The sequence below is a fragment of the Lissotriton vulgaris genome, chromosome 7 (genome assembly GCF_964263255.1).
Source record: "Lissotriton vulgaris chromosome 7, aLisVul1.2, whole genome shotgun sequence".
In the NCBI taxonomy this organism is placed as follows: Eukaryota; Metazoa; Chordata; class Amphibia; order Caudata; family Salamandridae; genus Lissotriton; species Lissotriton vulgaris.
The window spans coordinates 622,719,408-622,735,489 of record NC_141695.1 but is presented as its reverse complement, the minus strand read 5'-3'; the positions used below and the strand labels follow the sequence as shown (position 1 = coordinate 622,735,489).

Genomic DNA, 16,082 nt, shown 5'->3' with positions numbered 1-16,082 from the left:
ATTAAATGCACCAGGTGGAGAGATTTTTGAAAGTAGGCATCCTTCATATCGAGGGCGGTCATTAAGTCATCTTGCTGCAACAGCGGGATGACATCCTGGAGTTTTGCTATGTAAAAGTGCTCCGATAGGATGTATTTGTTACGGGCATGAGGGAATCATCCAGTATAGTGGGTACAAGCCCTTTGGCTGTTGCTGTTGCTCTGGACACTTACTTTGCTGCCTGCTACTTGGTCCGCCTGCCCTCGTGGTTGCCTCATCTGGAAAGGGAAAGGGAAGGGAAGACCTCGCCAGACCCGCTTCGCGGGTCCCGCAGCGCCACACAGACTCTGCTCCTTGATTTGGGAAGGAGATGCTGCCTCGGGGTGAGTGGAGCTGCCGGCAGGGCTGCGAGCGTGGAGGCAGGGACTCACTCTACCAGGAGTCCCTGCGAGCCCTATTAGACACACCTGGGCTGCTGTCCCAGCTGGCCCCGCCCACCCGCCCAAAATCCTTCCGTGTACTCTGTTAAAAGGAGTTACACGGGCCGCTGCGCGGGAGCGCGCGGGAGCGTCCCGGGAGAAGCCCGGGACAAGGGCGGGACCGTCTGTGGCCGTCAGGGGCCGAAGGAGGCTGGGCTGGGCCCACTCTCTTTCGCCTGCACCTCCTTGATTTAAGCTGAACTAAGGAATAGGACACGGACATGCCCTCACCGGCACTATGTGAAACTCCATCAAGGGCGGGGGGAAGCAACACTGGGACCTTGGATAACTACTTTAAATCCGCCAAGGGCGAAGGGGGAAAGGAAAGCTCCTTAGAGAAGCGCAGGGCAGAGCGCCGCCGCTCTATTGAAAACATGAAAAGCAGACCTCTTAGCGAGATAATTCCCTATCCCATCTCCCAAGAGGAAAGCTCCCTTAATGGCAGTCAGGATCCATCAACCCAAGAAGGCGTCCCCCTACTACTACGGGATAGCATTCCCAACCCCGGTACATTGCCTGAATATATCACGGAGGCTATCCCACTCTCAATCTCCACCAATATGGCTGTTGACCTGGTCACCCAAACCCCCCCCCAGTCCAAATTAAGAAAAATAAGCCCAAGCAAATTGTTGTGGCGGAGGTGCATGGCCCTCCACCCAACAAGCGCAGAAGGAAGACGAGGGGGGGACATGGGGAAAACTAAAATACCCCATTCAGACTTTGGTAAAAATCATAAGCCTGTACCCATCCCCGATAGGTCCAGAGAGAATGTGCATACCGTCACTTCCCCCAAGGGCACAAGCGCTATCACTGCTGCTGTTAACAGTGATCCTGGGGTCAATCCGTCCAACACAGCACCCCCCGTTACATCTTTGGGGAGTGTAGAATTCCTACTCCGATCACTCTTGCTGCCTATTAGCGAGAGTTTGAAAAAAGTTGAGATCAGGCTCACCATCCAAGAGGCAACTCTAACTACCCTGAACACCTCGGTTAGCAAGCAGACTAGAACGACTGAGCCCAATCCACCTTTAGGAACCCTCCCCAACAAACAAAATCCTCCCTCTAATGTAGGAGCCTTACAGGGCGCCAATGCAGGAGCCTTACAGGGCCCTGCTACTGCCCCCCCCCCTTGCAACCACTTATGGCTAACCCTGTTTCAATCCCACGAAACATTTCAAATATCATGCCTCCTCAGATAATAGACCCAGCCCCCCACAGTTTAGTGCCAGGCATAAATCCCGGGATCCCCCCCAATGCTAGTATCTCCCCTCCTCCCCCTGGCCAGCCCGCTCCCAGACCTGCCACCGGAAGCTAATAGCCTTATGGTGGTTTTAGCGGGTGCCCCCACTTTACAAAGGGGTGAAAACGAAAATTTCCAATCTCTGAAGATGAAAGTCATCAAATGGCTGAATTGGAACAGACCCCTACCACCCCATTTCAACAATGAGATCATCATGGTCAGAAGGGTGCCATGGTTGGGGAAGACGAGGAAAACAATAATAGGGGACTGCATAATGGTGACCTTCAGGGACCCTGGTACTGTTATACATATCTGCGCAGGGTCAAACAGATCATTGGATTCCACCATACAGACTCTGCCAGTCTCCTTCTTTTTTCCACCCATCCGTATGCATCATGACCCGCCGCAAGGCAATTGGACAAGGGTAGAACGGAGACCCAGACACAAGGAATATGTTCCACGCCCAAATTATCAACCACCTGATACACCCTACTTTCACTTCAACCGTTTTAACTGTTTGAGCGGGCTGGACGGGGTTGATTGACTGTCCACTAACAACCTTGCGACTTTGGACAATGGTCCCTGTGATCTCTCTGAGCCATCTGGATTCACCGCTGATAATGTTCCTGATGCAGCAATTGGTGTAGCATCCGGTATTGTCTCCCCCCACACTTCCATCCCGGCAATCCCTCCTACTGAGCATCTGAGACTAATCTGGTGGAATGTGGCCGGACTAGCTAACAAGCTGGCCACTCAAGACTGGGAAATTTACATTGAGACTGGGGACGTTTGCATGTTCCAGGAGACCTGGGCAAGGGAAGATTATGGGCACCAGGGTTACCAGTCATTTTCCATCCCGGCCAGGTGGGAGGGCAAAGGACGCCCTTCAGGCGGGCTCACAACCTGGGTGGCATCCCACCTAGGCTGTGAGGCTACACGTCTACCGGTACCTTCCGATGACATCCTTGTGGTTCTACTGTCCTGGCCAAATCAAGCGAAACTCGCCCTAATAAACATTTACTCCAGGCCAGTGGGAATTGTCAGGGAATCGCCCACCATAGATGAACTTTCAGACTATTTAGCTGAAATACCAAGAGATCTACCCTATGTAGTGGGAGGGGACTTAAACTCCCACTTTGAGCCGCTGCCAGGCCTTTTAGAGGGTTTTCCAATGGAAGAAGAGGTCAGGTGGTCAGTGCCTTCGGTAGAAGCACCCCCCCCCCCCGAAGGCATGGACTCCCGTAGCATTGCAGATCACAGCTCTTACCCTAAAGTTTGGAATTAGAGCCTGTAACGGGCGTATTAATTCTGACATACCTAGCAGAACCACCTATAACAGAGTGGGAAGAGAATCTCGCTTGGATTATGTCCTGGTACAGATAGTGAACTGGCCAGCTATTCAGGATTTTAGGGTTACGGAAAGACTAGACAGCGATCACAATGCCCTTGAACTTGACCTCATTCACCCCGGCCTTCAAACCTGTATAACATCTGGGGAGGAGAACAAACCTGAACTTCTACTGGATAACAACAGGAGAAGAATCAGGTGGGACAAACTGGCCTCGAGCCAAGAGAAACTCCCGAGGCTTTATGCAGGGTTAATTTCCATTCTGGAAACTGTGGGAGATTTAGCCACCGGGGTGGGCAACAAAGAATCACAGGGCAAATTATACCAGGCCCATGAGGACCTTATAAAGGCTGCAGCCCCCAACCTCTTTAGTAATGTACAGAATTCAAGGAGGGGGCAGCAACACAAATCCTCATGGTATAATACAGCCTGTAGAAGGGCAAAGGGGGAACTTCTTAGAAGCATCAAGGAGGGTCTAGGTGGAGAGAAGTTAAGAGAAAGCAGACGGGCATACAAAAAACGTATTGCCCACGCTATAACTGAATGGGAGGAGAACCAATGGGAGGAGCTTACTAAGTCCCTCGCAATAAGAGACCACCGAATGTTTTGGAGATTAGTAAACGGGGGGTCGGGGAATCTCCACTCGGCAATTGAGCCAAACATCGCAGCAGGGGTGTGGCAGGCACACTTTCAATCCCTTTATAGCTCTGAGTCGGGAGAATCCACTAACGACACCGGTATTGGTTGGCCTGATTATGAGGGGGATTCAATAACAGTGGGGGAGGTTAAGGTTGCAATAGCAGGACTCACCTCGGGAAAGGCGCCAGGACTGGACGGCCTACCCGGGGACCTGTTTAAGCAGGAGCCCGATGTCTGGGCCCCCTACCTTGCCGTTCTGTTTAATGGAGTTCTGAGCGGCATGGAAATCCCGAGTACTTGGCTGGGGGCGGAGGTGGTTCCCATATTTAAAAAGGGCTCGCCTCTCCTCCCAGCCAACTACAGGCCAATCAATTTAATCGATGTGTCGCAGAAGATGTTTGGTAGGATACTGTTGAACCGGCTCCAGGATTGGGCAGAAGAGTTGGGTGTCCTTAGTCCGTACCAGGCGGGATTCAGGAAGGGAGTCTCTACAGTGGATCAGGTCTTTCGATTGAATATCATCTATTGGAGGGCAGCGATATTCGAGGGCGGCAGCCTATACACAATTTTTGTGGATCTGAGGGCCGCCTTCGACCTGGTGCCCAGAGGGAAACTTTGGAGCGTTCTGGCCGAGATGGGCGTCCCCCCGGATATCCTGATAATCTTACAGAGATTGCATCATAACAACTATGCTCGAGTGAGGTGCGGGAAATCTGGGGCACTGACGGACAGATTCCCCGTTGACCGGGGGTTTAGACAGGGTTGTGTGTTGGCACCGACCCTGTTCTGCCTCTTTGTCAACGGGGTAATCGCCCACCTAAACGCCACTGAATACACTGACGCCCCCAAACTGAACGGCAGCAGGGTGCCTGTAATCATGTTTGCAGACGACACCCTGCTGCTGTCCAAAACCCCAATGGGGATACAGAGGATCCTCGACTCATTTGTGGCCTTTTGCACTGATAGGGGCTTAGAAATCAACGCGGCTAAAACCAAGTTTATGGTCCTGAACCCAAGTCAAAAATTGCGCCCGAATCCATTATTGGGAGCGTCGCGGCTTGAGAGAGTCTCCACCTTTGAATATCTTGGTGTAACCCTCAACGAAACCATGTCTTGGGGACCACATCAGACTAGGGCCAACCTCAAACTGGTACAGATTACAGGGGGTATCGCGCGGATGATGAATGGCTCCACATACCGTCCGCTGGGGCCGCTCATCCTGATTTACAAGGCACAGGCCAGGGGTGCCACTATGTATGGGGCGGAATTGTGGGGCCATACATCTTCCCGCAGTCTTTCCTCAACTGAGAACAACTTTATCAGACAGATAGTTGCACTTTCGCCCAGCACCCCGCTCCTCCCTCTAAGGCTGGATCTGGGTCTGCGACCAATAGCTGACGAACTAGGCCTAAGACCCGTAGCCTTCTGGCGAAGGCTATGGAGTAGTGAAGAACTCTCTGCCTATAGGGCGGAACTGAGGGAGCTTTTGACCCACCCAAAAGCGTTACAGATCCCCTGGATAAAATATATTCAAAAATCCTGTACGAGACTGGGGTTTCCTGACCTTTGGTCCGACCCTGCTAATGCCTCATTAAATATCTCACGGAGAGCTCTGGCCATTGCCTACCACGAACAGAAACTAGCCATGGCCTTAGATAGCCAGGGTGAGGGGTCACTAACATCTGTATTTGCGCAAAGCAAGGACTCATACAGGCTGGAGAGGGTTTTAGACGCCATCTCCCCTGTGCTGGCCAGGAAACTGTTTCTCCAATGGAGATATGGCACATTGCCCCTGCGATCTTTTACCAGCTCCTGGTCATCACCGCCCTCCACCAAGCAGTGCCCGGCATGCGCTGGTGCGGAGGAAAGCGATTAACACGTGGTCCTGTTTTGCCCAACTTACAAGGCAGCGAGGAAATATTGGCTCCTCCCACTTACCAGAAACCTTGGTTGTAGGGAGTATCTCCCGATGTACAGAATTCTAAAAACCGATGTTTCAAGCCTAACTGTGTTTGCACTAGCAAAATTTCTCACCAATGTCTGGCACACTCGCACCCGTATTCTGAAGTCGCAGGCTCCCACCCAATTTTAAATTCTATAGTTTTAATTGCAATTGAATTAGTATGTAACTCCAAGAATGGAAAGATTTTACATTGTATAAGCATGTATTGATTGATTATTTTTGCTGATTTTATAATGGTTGTATATGTTTTTATTGTATATCTTTGATGGCCATATGGCCGAAATAAAGATTGATAAATAAATAAAACATGTATAGTGGGTACAAGCCCTTGCTAGAGTACTGCAAGGGTACTTGCTCTATTGTTCCTTGGGGAGTACCGTGTGCATCTCCTCATGGAGCAGATGCTGATGTTCCATGGGCAGTCTGTGTTTGCGGGAAGAATGTTTGGTGGTGAGGGCTTGAGTTCTAAACAGTAACCCTCCTGTATGATGTCGAGAAACCACTAGTCAGAGGTGATTTCCACTCATCGGTACAGGAATCCCTGCAGTCTTCCCCCAACAAATGTTTTGACTGGTCGGGGGAGGACAAGTGTGTCACTGTTCTGGCAGGGCAGTCCCTTTGGGAGCGGTTTCCTTTCCCCTGTTATTATTGACCTTGTAGCCTTCCTTGTGGTAACTCCTTGAGGGAGTCTGTTGCTGTTGTCTGGGGAAGGTGGTGGATGTCTCTAGGGTGGGAGCTTTTGCTGCACTGCGATACTGGGAGTAGCAAAAGAAGCAGCAGGAAGCTGGTGTCTGGAGGACCACCATGGCTTTGGCTCTATCTGTGCCCTTCTTGATCTTTTCTAGCATCTCATTGACTGGGGGTCTGAAGAGATGCTCTCTACTAAAGGGCAAGTTCAGAAGGTGTTGCTGGACTTCTGGCTCAAAGCCTGAAATGTGCACCCATACATGGCGGAGGCGAAGGACACTAGTATTTATGCTGCTAGCAGCTGTGTTAGCACCATCTAAAGTGCAACAGTTGGTGGTTTTGTAAATGATTTTCACTTCTGCCACCAACTCCTGCCCCCGTTTTTAATATTGTTGTGGGAGATGTTGGATAAGGTCCTATATCTGATCCCAGTGAACCTGATCATACTGGGAGAGAAGCCCTTTGGAATTGGCAATGCACTAATGGGTGGCAGACTGTGCTGCAACACGTTTGCCACCAGCATCGATCTTCTTACTCTCCCGGTCCCAGGGGGGCATTCCCTGTTCCCTGGGAATTTGCACACTTCCTAGCGTGTGGTCAACTAAGGAATCTGGGAATAACTGGCCCCTGATGAAGGGCGGGTCGGAGGGAGAAGCCTTGAACTTTTTGTGCACCCGATGTGTGGTTACTGATGTCTTCAAGGGTTCTTTAAAGATGACCCCAGGGGGCTTAAGTATGCCCTTTAGCATCGGAAGCTACTGGAGGGACCGCTGTGTGGATGTATGTTTCCTTTATAAACATGCATTTGTCATTCATTAACACTTACAAAACTATCTTTTATCGCGTACCCTTTTTCACTACATCAGCGATTAAGGATCCTTTTAACAGGCTTTCTCCAGAGATCCGTGATTATACTGCTACAATGATACCTCCTCCCTAATGGACTGAACAGAGCCTCAAATGATGGGCACCATTGTTTCGGAAAAACTTCACATTAATCCAGCCTTAAGCACCTTTGCTGGAAAGTGGCTTTCCTTTTAGAGATTTCATCAGATAAGAGGGATATTCAAGACGTGCTTACTTGAACAATACACTATATTCCATTTAAATTAAGTAATTTCAGATTTCCAAATAAATAAACGTTTTTTGCCATTCGTAGTCTTTCCAATGTCACCCTCTCCAGCTGAGGCCACTTTATATACATGATGTAGGCAGGACACTTGTGCACTACTTTGATATAAATCAGGATGGATCAAAGCAAGCCAAAGCAGTTATTTGTTAGCAATTGAGCATCTTCACTGCTTTACCTTCTTCAACGAAGTTGGTACCTCTGTGGACAGTACTTGCACCATAACTACAATAAATACCCTAGCAGATCATTTTAGGGTCAGCATAAGGTTTATTTCGGGGACGTGGCCAAGCAGCATTAGGTTCATTTCACACGTGGAATATCAACCATTACTCCTTTATAACTGTTCAGGTTTCAACTCCGGGACAAACACTTTGATTACACCAACTTCTATTGGTTTTCTTTATTTAATTCTCATAAGTCGTCCTTCTCTACCTTCCTGGTTTACCCTCCTCAGGGTTGGAGATGAGTTAGACATTCACTTCTAATACTTAGAAATATGTAAGATTATCCCACAATAGGGACAGAAATGTCACCCATTTGTAGTCCTAGTTCTCCATCACAGGTATCCCCTTTGAATACACAAATATACCTCTTGCTGCCCCAATAACCATGGAGATGAGCGGCAAATGAGGACTTCATATCCGTATTCTGAATTTCCTGAAAAACTAGCATAGCAGACACTGCTTTGCACTCTAGGACAAATGACTATCATGCATCCTCAAGGTGACTACGTTGAAATTCCGTTCTGGTGAAGATGACACATATTTTAGCCATTTCCTGCTTTGTTTTTTCCTTTTTGAAAGAAAAAAGGCTCTGGAGCCACGGGGTTGCTGGCATCACGTTAATTTCAATTGGATTTCATTACATATAAAAAGAAAATGTAGTCTATAGAAGGACATGATTTCTCATGAAATTACATCACAAAAATGTTAAAAGCTCCTTATGCTTTCAAAGATGATACCCATGATGGAGAATTAGAAACATAAGTAACTTGTGTCTCATTCCCACGCAGTCAGCTCTACCTCAGGCTCTCTCTCTTCCTGAGCTCAGCTCCAACTCTTCGACCTCACTCACCCAGCTCAGACCTCCCCAGTCACTCGCTCTTCCCCCACATCTGTTCTCACCCATCATCTTTTTTCAGGTCTGCTATCTCCCAGTTCTCCTTGCTCTCACTCATATATCCTCACTTCTCCGTTAGTTCTTTCACTCACACACTACCCATCACCCAGGCACTCTCGCCCCAGCCATGTCTCTTGCAGTCATACCCCGTTGAAGGACTCCGTGTCACTGAGGCGTGCTGAGGGGCTGCCTTCCACCGGGGACTGCGCGGAAGAGGTGGGCTCGACCGTCCGCAGTGTGCCATCCTCTGAGACCTGCGCTTTCTCGGTCAGCTTGTCGATACCTGGTGCAAAACAGGAAATAGAGGTTACACAACGAGGTGGGAGGGTAACACCACACCACAAATGGTGGAGAGAGACAGAACAGAGTTTACAGCCGTCTAAAGATATGTAATTGTGGATGTATATTCCGCACCATGGAATGAGTGTACACCATCACAGAGCGAAGTAAGGGTTACATCGCCCATCCTAGAGGGCAGGAGACTACACACTAAATAGGGGTCACACCCTACACCTTTGCAATTATTTCATGCCATTGTTAACTTATACAACTGAACTACAGAGGCGTGACGTCACCGCTCCAGATCTGGTCCGAAATGTTTTTTCTTCCTACAGAATTTCTCCTCTAGCAACCATGAAAAGGTTTATTAATAATTCCGAGTTCTTAAAGATGCAATTTTCTACCATTAAACATTCATGTTGAGAACCAGCAGAATATTTAATGATAGCTTTTCATCCTAGGGCAGGGCTTCCCGTCCTAGAATGATGTAAACATTGCTGGTCACTTGAACAGACTCTATGCAACAGTGAGAAGAACATGAGCTAAAAGCGTGGCCGCATCCGGCACCAATGCGGGAGCTTCATTATAGGGTACGCACTTCCTAGGGTTTCACCATGTGTTGAAACAGCCTGAAAGTTGTGGAAGGGGCAGAGTGTTTAAGACGGGAATTGTTCTTTCTACAGAGGCACAGACTGCCCCCGCCCAACAGATTCAGAGCTACCACCAAGCCTTTACATTTCTCTTAAATTCTTTCATGCCCCGCCTCAGGTTATGGATTGCAGCCGCGCCTGCAGCAACTCCGGCCAGGAGCGCACTTTATAAATGCTTTTAAATTGATCCATTGATTTCATTTTAAGGAAGAAAGCTCAGGATGAAAAAACAAGTTAAGAGCAGCCTTTTAAAACTAAAGCATCAGAGTGAAGAGGGGGCAGATATGATCAAGCACCCTCCATAAATTATCATAAAATAAGAAATGACCATCTGAGTGGAAGCACGCTGGCCTATAGGAAATCTGGAGAGTGACCTCTGAAAGAGCCAGCAGGGCTGAGGAAGATCAGTCGCATATCAGGCAGAGTGATGCATGCACCTGACTGCCAACAGCACGTGCCTGACTGAGGGGCGATCCCGCGGCCACGCCCCGGGCTACCACCCTTAAAGCCAGGCCACCTCTGCCTTTAGGAGCACAAACAAAACCAAGGGCCAGCGCTTGGCACAAGCTTCCAAGAGGTATGCCCCTGAAGGGGTGCAGACTTTCAACCTCGTAGGAGAATAATCTGGCAAACCTGCATTTTAGGGTGTAAAAGCGACCAGCAGCAAACAGCAAAGCGCGTTGCAGTGGGGGGAGCAGACATGATGCAACCGATCTCATGGGATAGGAGCGCGTGAGCCAGGATTTCGTTTGGCAGCTTGATGAATAATGCACTTTATTTTGGCAGCAGCACAATCCCCAGGATTCACAGCGATTTACTGTGACTGAAAACAAGAAAAGAGACTGGGCGCAGATTAGAGAGCTTGTTATTGAGTATCTGTTACAGGTGTGTGATACTGTTAGAAATATTTACAGCTGCTGGCCAAGGAGGAAATGCGATGTTGACCTTTGCTTCCTTGAGAATCGTGCATTATGTCTGACGTGGAAGATTATACACAAAGCTTTGTGTGTTAATTCTGTAGAGTCAATAATGTATTTCGACACTTTCTCCTCACAGGGAGATGGGTCGAACCTTTCCACTGATGGCGTCAGGAACCATGGCTGTTACCAGACCCGCTGCCGGGGAGACGGCATGCCTTACCCGCTGATGACAGCCATCCACTGCCTTACTAGCAGTCGGGCCTGCTACGAGTCTCTATATTACCAGTGTCCTTCCAGGGCCGGGCCCCTGTCTCTTCGGAAGTGCACCCAGGAGCAGGCTGTGCTGGCAGGGCGGGGGGAGGCGGGTAGCGAGTGGATAACATACCAGTGGTAATGCCAGGTGGCTGCAAGGGAAGGCACTCGGCTTTGCCATGGAGCGAGTCTGTCTCACCGACAGCAGTTCAAGGGGGCGGCTCGGCCATATGCGCGGCTGTGTAAGGGTGTTAGTTATCCCTTTCGAGACGTGATTCGAGAGGGTCTCTCTGATGAACCAGTTTTGGGACAAAGTAAAAGTCTGATTACCAGCAACGGCGCCAGGGATGTGGCTCGGCTCTGTCTGTCTATGAGGCGGTACCAGCACTTTGAGCTTTCTCATAAGTAAGAGCGTTGCCAGGGAGGGGTCTTTGCTAGACCTGCGATGGTGACAGGAAGAAAATCTGCCTTAGGAAAACTGGCACTAAAAAGAGGGGTCTGCGGTTCCATGAGCAGTGCTGGTGAGAGGCTTCTCGTTTACCAAGTGTTGTGCGGGGAATTGGCTCTCCCAGAACCTGGAGTGGTTTTGGGGAGAAGCCTCTGCCTGATCAGTGAGGGTTCTGGGGAGGCATCTGTGCTTCATCAGACGTGATGACTCTTGGCACCTTCTGGTGAGGAAGCTCTGACTTAACAGAGATGGTTCGAGGAGGCTTCTTGACTTCACCATGGATAGATCAAGAAATGAAACCACCAGAAGTGATGTAGAGAAAGTGGCGTTGCCATACCAGCTGCTAGGGAGGTGGTTCTGCTTTCCCAGAGATGGTGTTTGGAGGGGTCTCCAGGGGTCTCTACTATACCTTACAATGCTTGTTGCCTGGGAGGTGCTGCTCCCTTAAAAGAGGATGCGTGATGACAGACTGATCCATTTTTAACATACTCCACACATGCTATCTCGCCTCTGCAGTGCTAGTACACTGAACCCTACAGAGATTTTAGGCACCTCACATGTGCTTCGGATGGTGTAACATTTTTTTATTTGACTTGAGCGTCACAATCAGGGGCTCTTCCTGCAGCATGGAATCAGTCAGATTCCAGGGATGTGTCACCACGACAAGGAAATTAGAAACCAGAGCTTGTCTGCTGGAAATGGTGCCACTGCAACCTAACAGGATGATCAAGAAGAAGGCCACACAATTCACTTCACTGGTGCCGAAACACTGACTTGCCATAAATGGGCTGTCTGACAGAGCACCCACACTAATGTACTGTATTAAAGATGTTGCAGAATGTCAGTAGATCAAGACATACGCAAGACCATGTATAGTACAGATGTGAAACTGCTAGATGGTCTATTGAAACGGAAGGTGTTTCAAGACATCAGATACATCCACCCGCTTTGCGTCCTCGAGACTCATAGTATAAAAAAACTTTGAGCTTTGCGAAGTATATTTTGGTTAATTACTTACAATTATTATGTGCCAGATGAATATTGTGGAATGTCAACTGACGACAATATTCAATTATTTGGACCACCCACCTGCCTGCTCAGAAAGCCATTACTGATGTTATCTTTTAATAAAAACAAACAATAACAATTAATTTAGAAAAATTAAGAGGCTCCAGGTGGGTGGCTCTGGTGTACCAGGTCTGGGGGCTCTGCCTTGTCATGGCCGCCTCTACGAGGAGGGGCGTGTATCAAGCATGGCAGATGGTTCAAGAAGTACGAGGCTAGGGCGGTGGGAGCTGTGATGAGCTGGGGACAGTGACTCACTAAGGCTATCGAACTAGTGTGCCTGCTCCCATAAACACCTTACAGAGCATCTATTTATTTCGGATGTGATGAACCTGGTGTGAGGGGAGCAGCTTCTGACGGGCACCATGCATGGTATTCTGCTGGCAAGGGACTGAGCATACAGCTGAAAAATACAGGGCAAGACAAGGAAGCCACAATTTGGAGAAGAAAGGAAGGTGGGCAGAGGGCGATGAGAGCAAGTGCTCTGATGGTCTAGGCTGAATGAATGAGGGATGTTCAGATTTATTTACTGAATTAACTCTGTAGGTGATGCTGTGTTAAACCGCGAGGGAAGTGAAGAGTGTGGCTGTGGCGTCGCTATGCTGTAGGAGGGTGGTGGCTTGGTTTGCAGTGCTGTGAGAGGTTTTCTAACCATCTAAAGCAGTGATACTAAAGAAGAAAGAAGCACAATTCTTAGCTGATAGGGCGGGATGCGAGGCAGGCAGGAGTGATGGGGGACGTACTCTGCTGACTGTGTGGACTCGTGGCCGGTTGATTTTTCACTACCCCAGGCGGAGGATAGCTCAGCCAGGACTAGTCTGTGTAACTGAGGAATTTCGGTGGTCTTATCTTTGCACCATTTACGAAGGCGTGCTCGCTTCTTAGCTTCCATAGATTGAATTAATGTCAAGATCTTGAGTATTACCCAGGGTCGAAAAAGACAGAATGTAGGCCCGGAAACCCAAAATAAAAGAGGCCCCTGTGAATTAAAAAGCTAAAAAAGAGGCCGTTGTTTCCAAATGGTTTAACTTGTTAAGATACGCTGTGTACGAGTTTTGCAAGGTATGGAGCACTGCATTGAATTGAGCTTGCTGCAGGCAATGTTTATTTTAATATCAAGGAAATCAACTGTAAAAACCGGCACAGCTGACCAAAAAACAGGCCCGCATACAGCTCAAAAACTGTTATTCACACACACACTTGTGGGCAGAGGTGGTCCTCCATGTGGGCGGAGGAGCGTCACCCCACTGCTTTTTCTCAGTGCGAGAAGTAGAAACATAAAATGGTATTGTGAATACCATTTTAGGTTTCTGCTTCTTGCACTGCAAGAACGCAAATGGGTTTGGTTGCGGCGGGCGGATCTGCTCGAGGGCAGGGGAGGAGTGGCTAACTCAATGTTGCGGGCCCTGACTGTTTTAAGCGCACTATCCCTTTACGCCATGTAGGCTGCATGTAACCTATATGCAGAAAATGGCCTCCCCATAGACACCTGTGTGGTCGGCGTCCCAAACAGTCACAACGCTGCCATTGCAGCATTGTGATTGGCTTAGGGGAGGGGAGGGAGGCAGTCTGCTTCCTGTTCCTGCGGAGGCGGGAAAGAAGGAGCAGACCGTAAACGCGGGACCCGGGAAAGTAGGTACGTTTTATTTTTATTTTTTTATTTATTATTAACACCCCCCCTCCCTGCGTGACCTGCCCTCCCCTCGTGACCCCCCCCTCCCCTCGTGACCACTCGCCCGGCACCTCCCATGACCACCACCTGTGAGCCATGCCGGCCACGGCTGATTGTGATACGAGCCCATCAGGCACTGCCTGGTTGCCATACAGACCAGTCCGACCCCGGTGTTGCCATGGAGGTCGTTAGACGAGGAGCCAGCGGGTAGGTTCTGCTCTACCAGGGATATGGCACTGTCTCACAAACGCTGTAACTGCAGGGTGAGTCCTACCAGGAAGAGAGAACTGTCCTATGTAATGTAATGTAATGTAATGTAATGGTGTCTTGTAAAGCGCATGTATCACCCCGCCATGGGGTATCTCAGCGCTGTAGACCGCTGGGAAACCCGTCCTGGCTTTCCCTGTGAGATGGTCCCTACTGGGTATCTCCAAAGTGAAACCAGGCATCCCCAGCGTTTGTGGTGGGGCCGTTGTGGAGATAAGGCAAGCTAACGCCCAGAGTTGCAGAGTGTGATCCCTGGTTAGAGTAGGCACCGAGGCGAGATTTATCAAGTCCGCTGACCCTGGTCCACGACCCTGCCGCGTTGGGAATTGAACCCTGGTCCCGGGCCGTCCTCTGCTTCCGGGTCTGCCGCCTCTAACCAGTGAGCCACACCACTCCACCAGGGGTGCTGTGGTGTGACTTACAAGTGCTGACTGTAGGGAGGAGACATCTGCCTTGAAATGGGAGGTGGAAGCAAGTTGAAAGTGTGGGTGAGAGTTCGGCTATGCTATGCGGTGTTTTCAGAGAAGTTTTTCCTCAGTCTTGAAAACCGTGGTCTTTGGCATTACAGGAGTTGAGCCAGGGAACGGGTCTGCATATATTGGGAAACATTTATGGTAAGTGGCACAGCCCAAACCAGGCCGAAGACAGTGCTGGTGGAGTTGCCTTACCACACTGAACAAGGTCTCGTAGGTGGGACAAAATTCACTTACTTCTAATGCTTTGGCTGCTTGAAAATTTGTTTGTCAAAATGCTCCCAACTAAAGGTTGCAAGAGGGACAATCTTTAGAGAAGGACATTTCACCCATGTTTCACATGAGATCCACCCTCGTAATAATGATCAACACCTTACTATCCTGTTCAAGGATCACAATATAAATATTTGAAAATCCCAGGGTGCAAAGGCAGTATGACAAGCAAGTACATTTTCTTTCCTTTGCCAAGCAGTCCATTCAACGGGTGAATACTGCCCGGACTCAAAAGCAGCCCCCTTTTATGTTTGCAGTTTTTGATTACAAGCCAGCTGCACACACAAAAATCACGATACAAAATCTGCTCTACGAGTTATTGCTGCTCAGAAACCCGAGCCCCAACACGGGTGGTGCTACTAAGTTTTATTTTTAAAATGATGCAGTTGTTACATGGGCTGGCGGCGGCTTACCCGGGGTGGCGATCAGGCTGGTCTTCAGGGTGCCTGGCTCTGCGGGAGCCGCAGGCCTGGACCCCTCCATGGAGACCGCTTCCTGGGAGTTGGTGCGGGAGATGGGCTCCGGGGTCTTCTTCTTCCGCTGGAGGGCCTTCTGTATGGAGGGCGGGTCCGTCGGCAGGTTGGCCAGCTGATGGAAGACGTTCCTCTTCCTGATGATGGCGTAAACCAGGCTGGAATTGCCTTCCGTGCCAAAGACACAAGCAGGGCAGGAAAGCAAACAAGGACAGCACGTGTTAGAACCAAAAGCTAAGCCTAAGTAAAGGGCAGGAGCAGAAAAGATGGCAGAAAAAGAAGGCGTTTGGTTGAACGCCTCCTCAGCGCCAGACATCGCCATTGCCATCCCGGACGGATACAAGATCACCCGGAGGGACCGCGTCAACCAGACAGGAGGAGGAATCGCTATCCTTCACAAGAACACCATCCGCATCACAACCGACGCCAACGACACCCTGACCACCGCTGAACACCTCCACTTCAAGATACACACCGACCCCAAGACCACACTAAGAGTCACCCTCATCTACAGACTCCCGGGACCTCACGCTCAATTCAGCGAAGACATCGCAGACTTCATCAGCCCACACACCCTCCCATCCACTGACTACATCCTCCTAGGGGACCTCAACTTCCACCTGGAGAACAACAAGGACTGCAACACCAACACCCTGCTGGACAACCTCGCCAACCTCGGACTCAAGCAACTGGTGAACACCCCCACCAACTACGCCGGCCACAC

General features: G+C 49.6%; 1 protein-coding gene across 1 annotated transcript in view; it reads right to left on the bottom strand.

The window, feature by feature from the left end:
* Nucleotides 1-16,082, bottom strand: part of HID1 (HID1 domain containing) — a 220,717-nt gene that overhangs the window by 36,369 nt on the left and 168,266 nt on the right. The window contains exons 14-15 of the mRNA XM_086930796.1: nt 15,299-15,526; nt 8,733-8,869 (exon numbers count right to left, since the gene is read on the bottom strand). Coding sequence (XP_086786922.1) covers nt 8,733-8,869; nt 15,299-15,526 — 365 coding nt within the window. The remainder of the gene's footprint in view (nt 1-8,732; nt 8,870-15,298; nt 15,527-16,082) is intronic.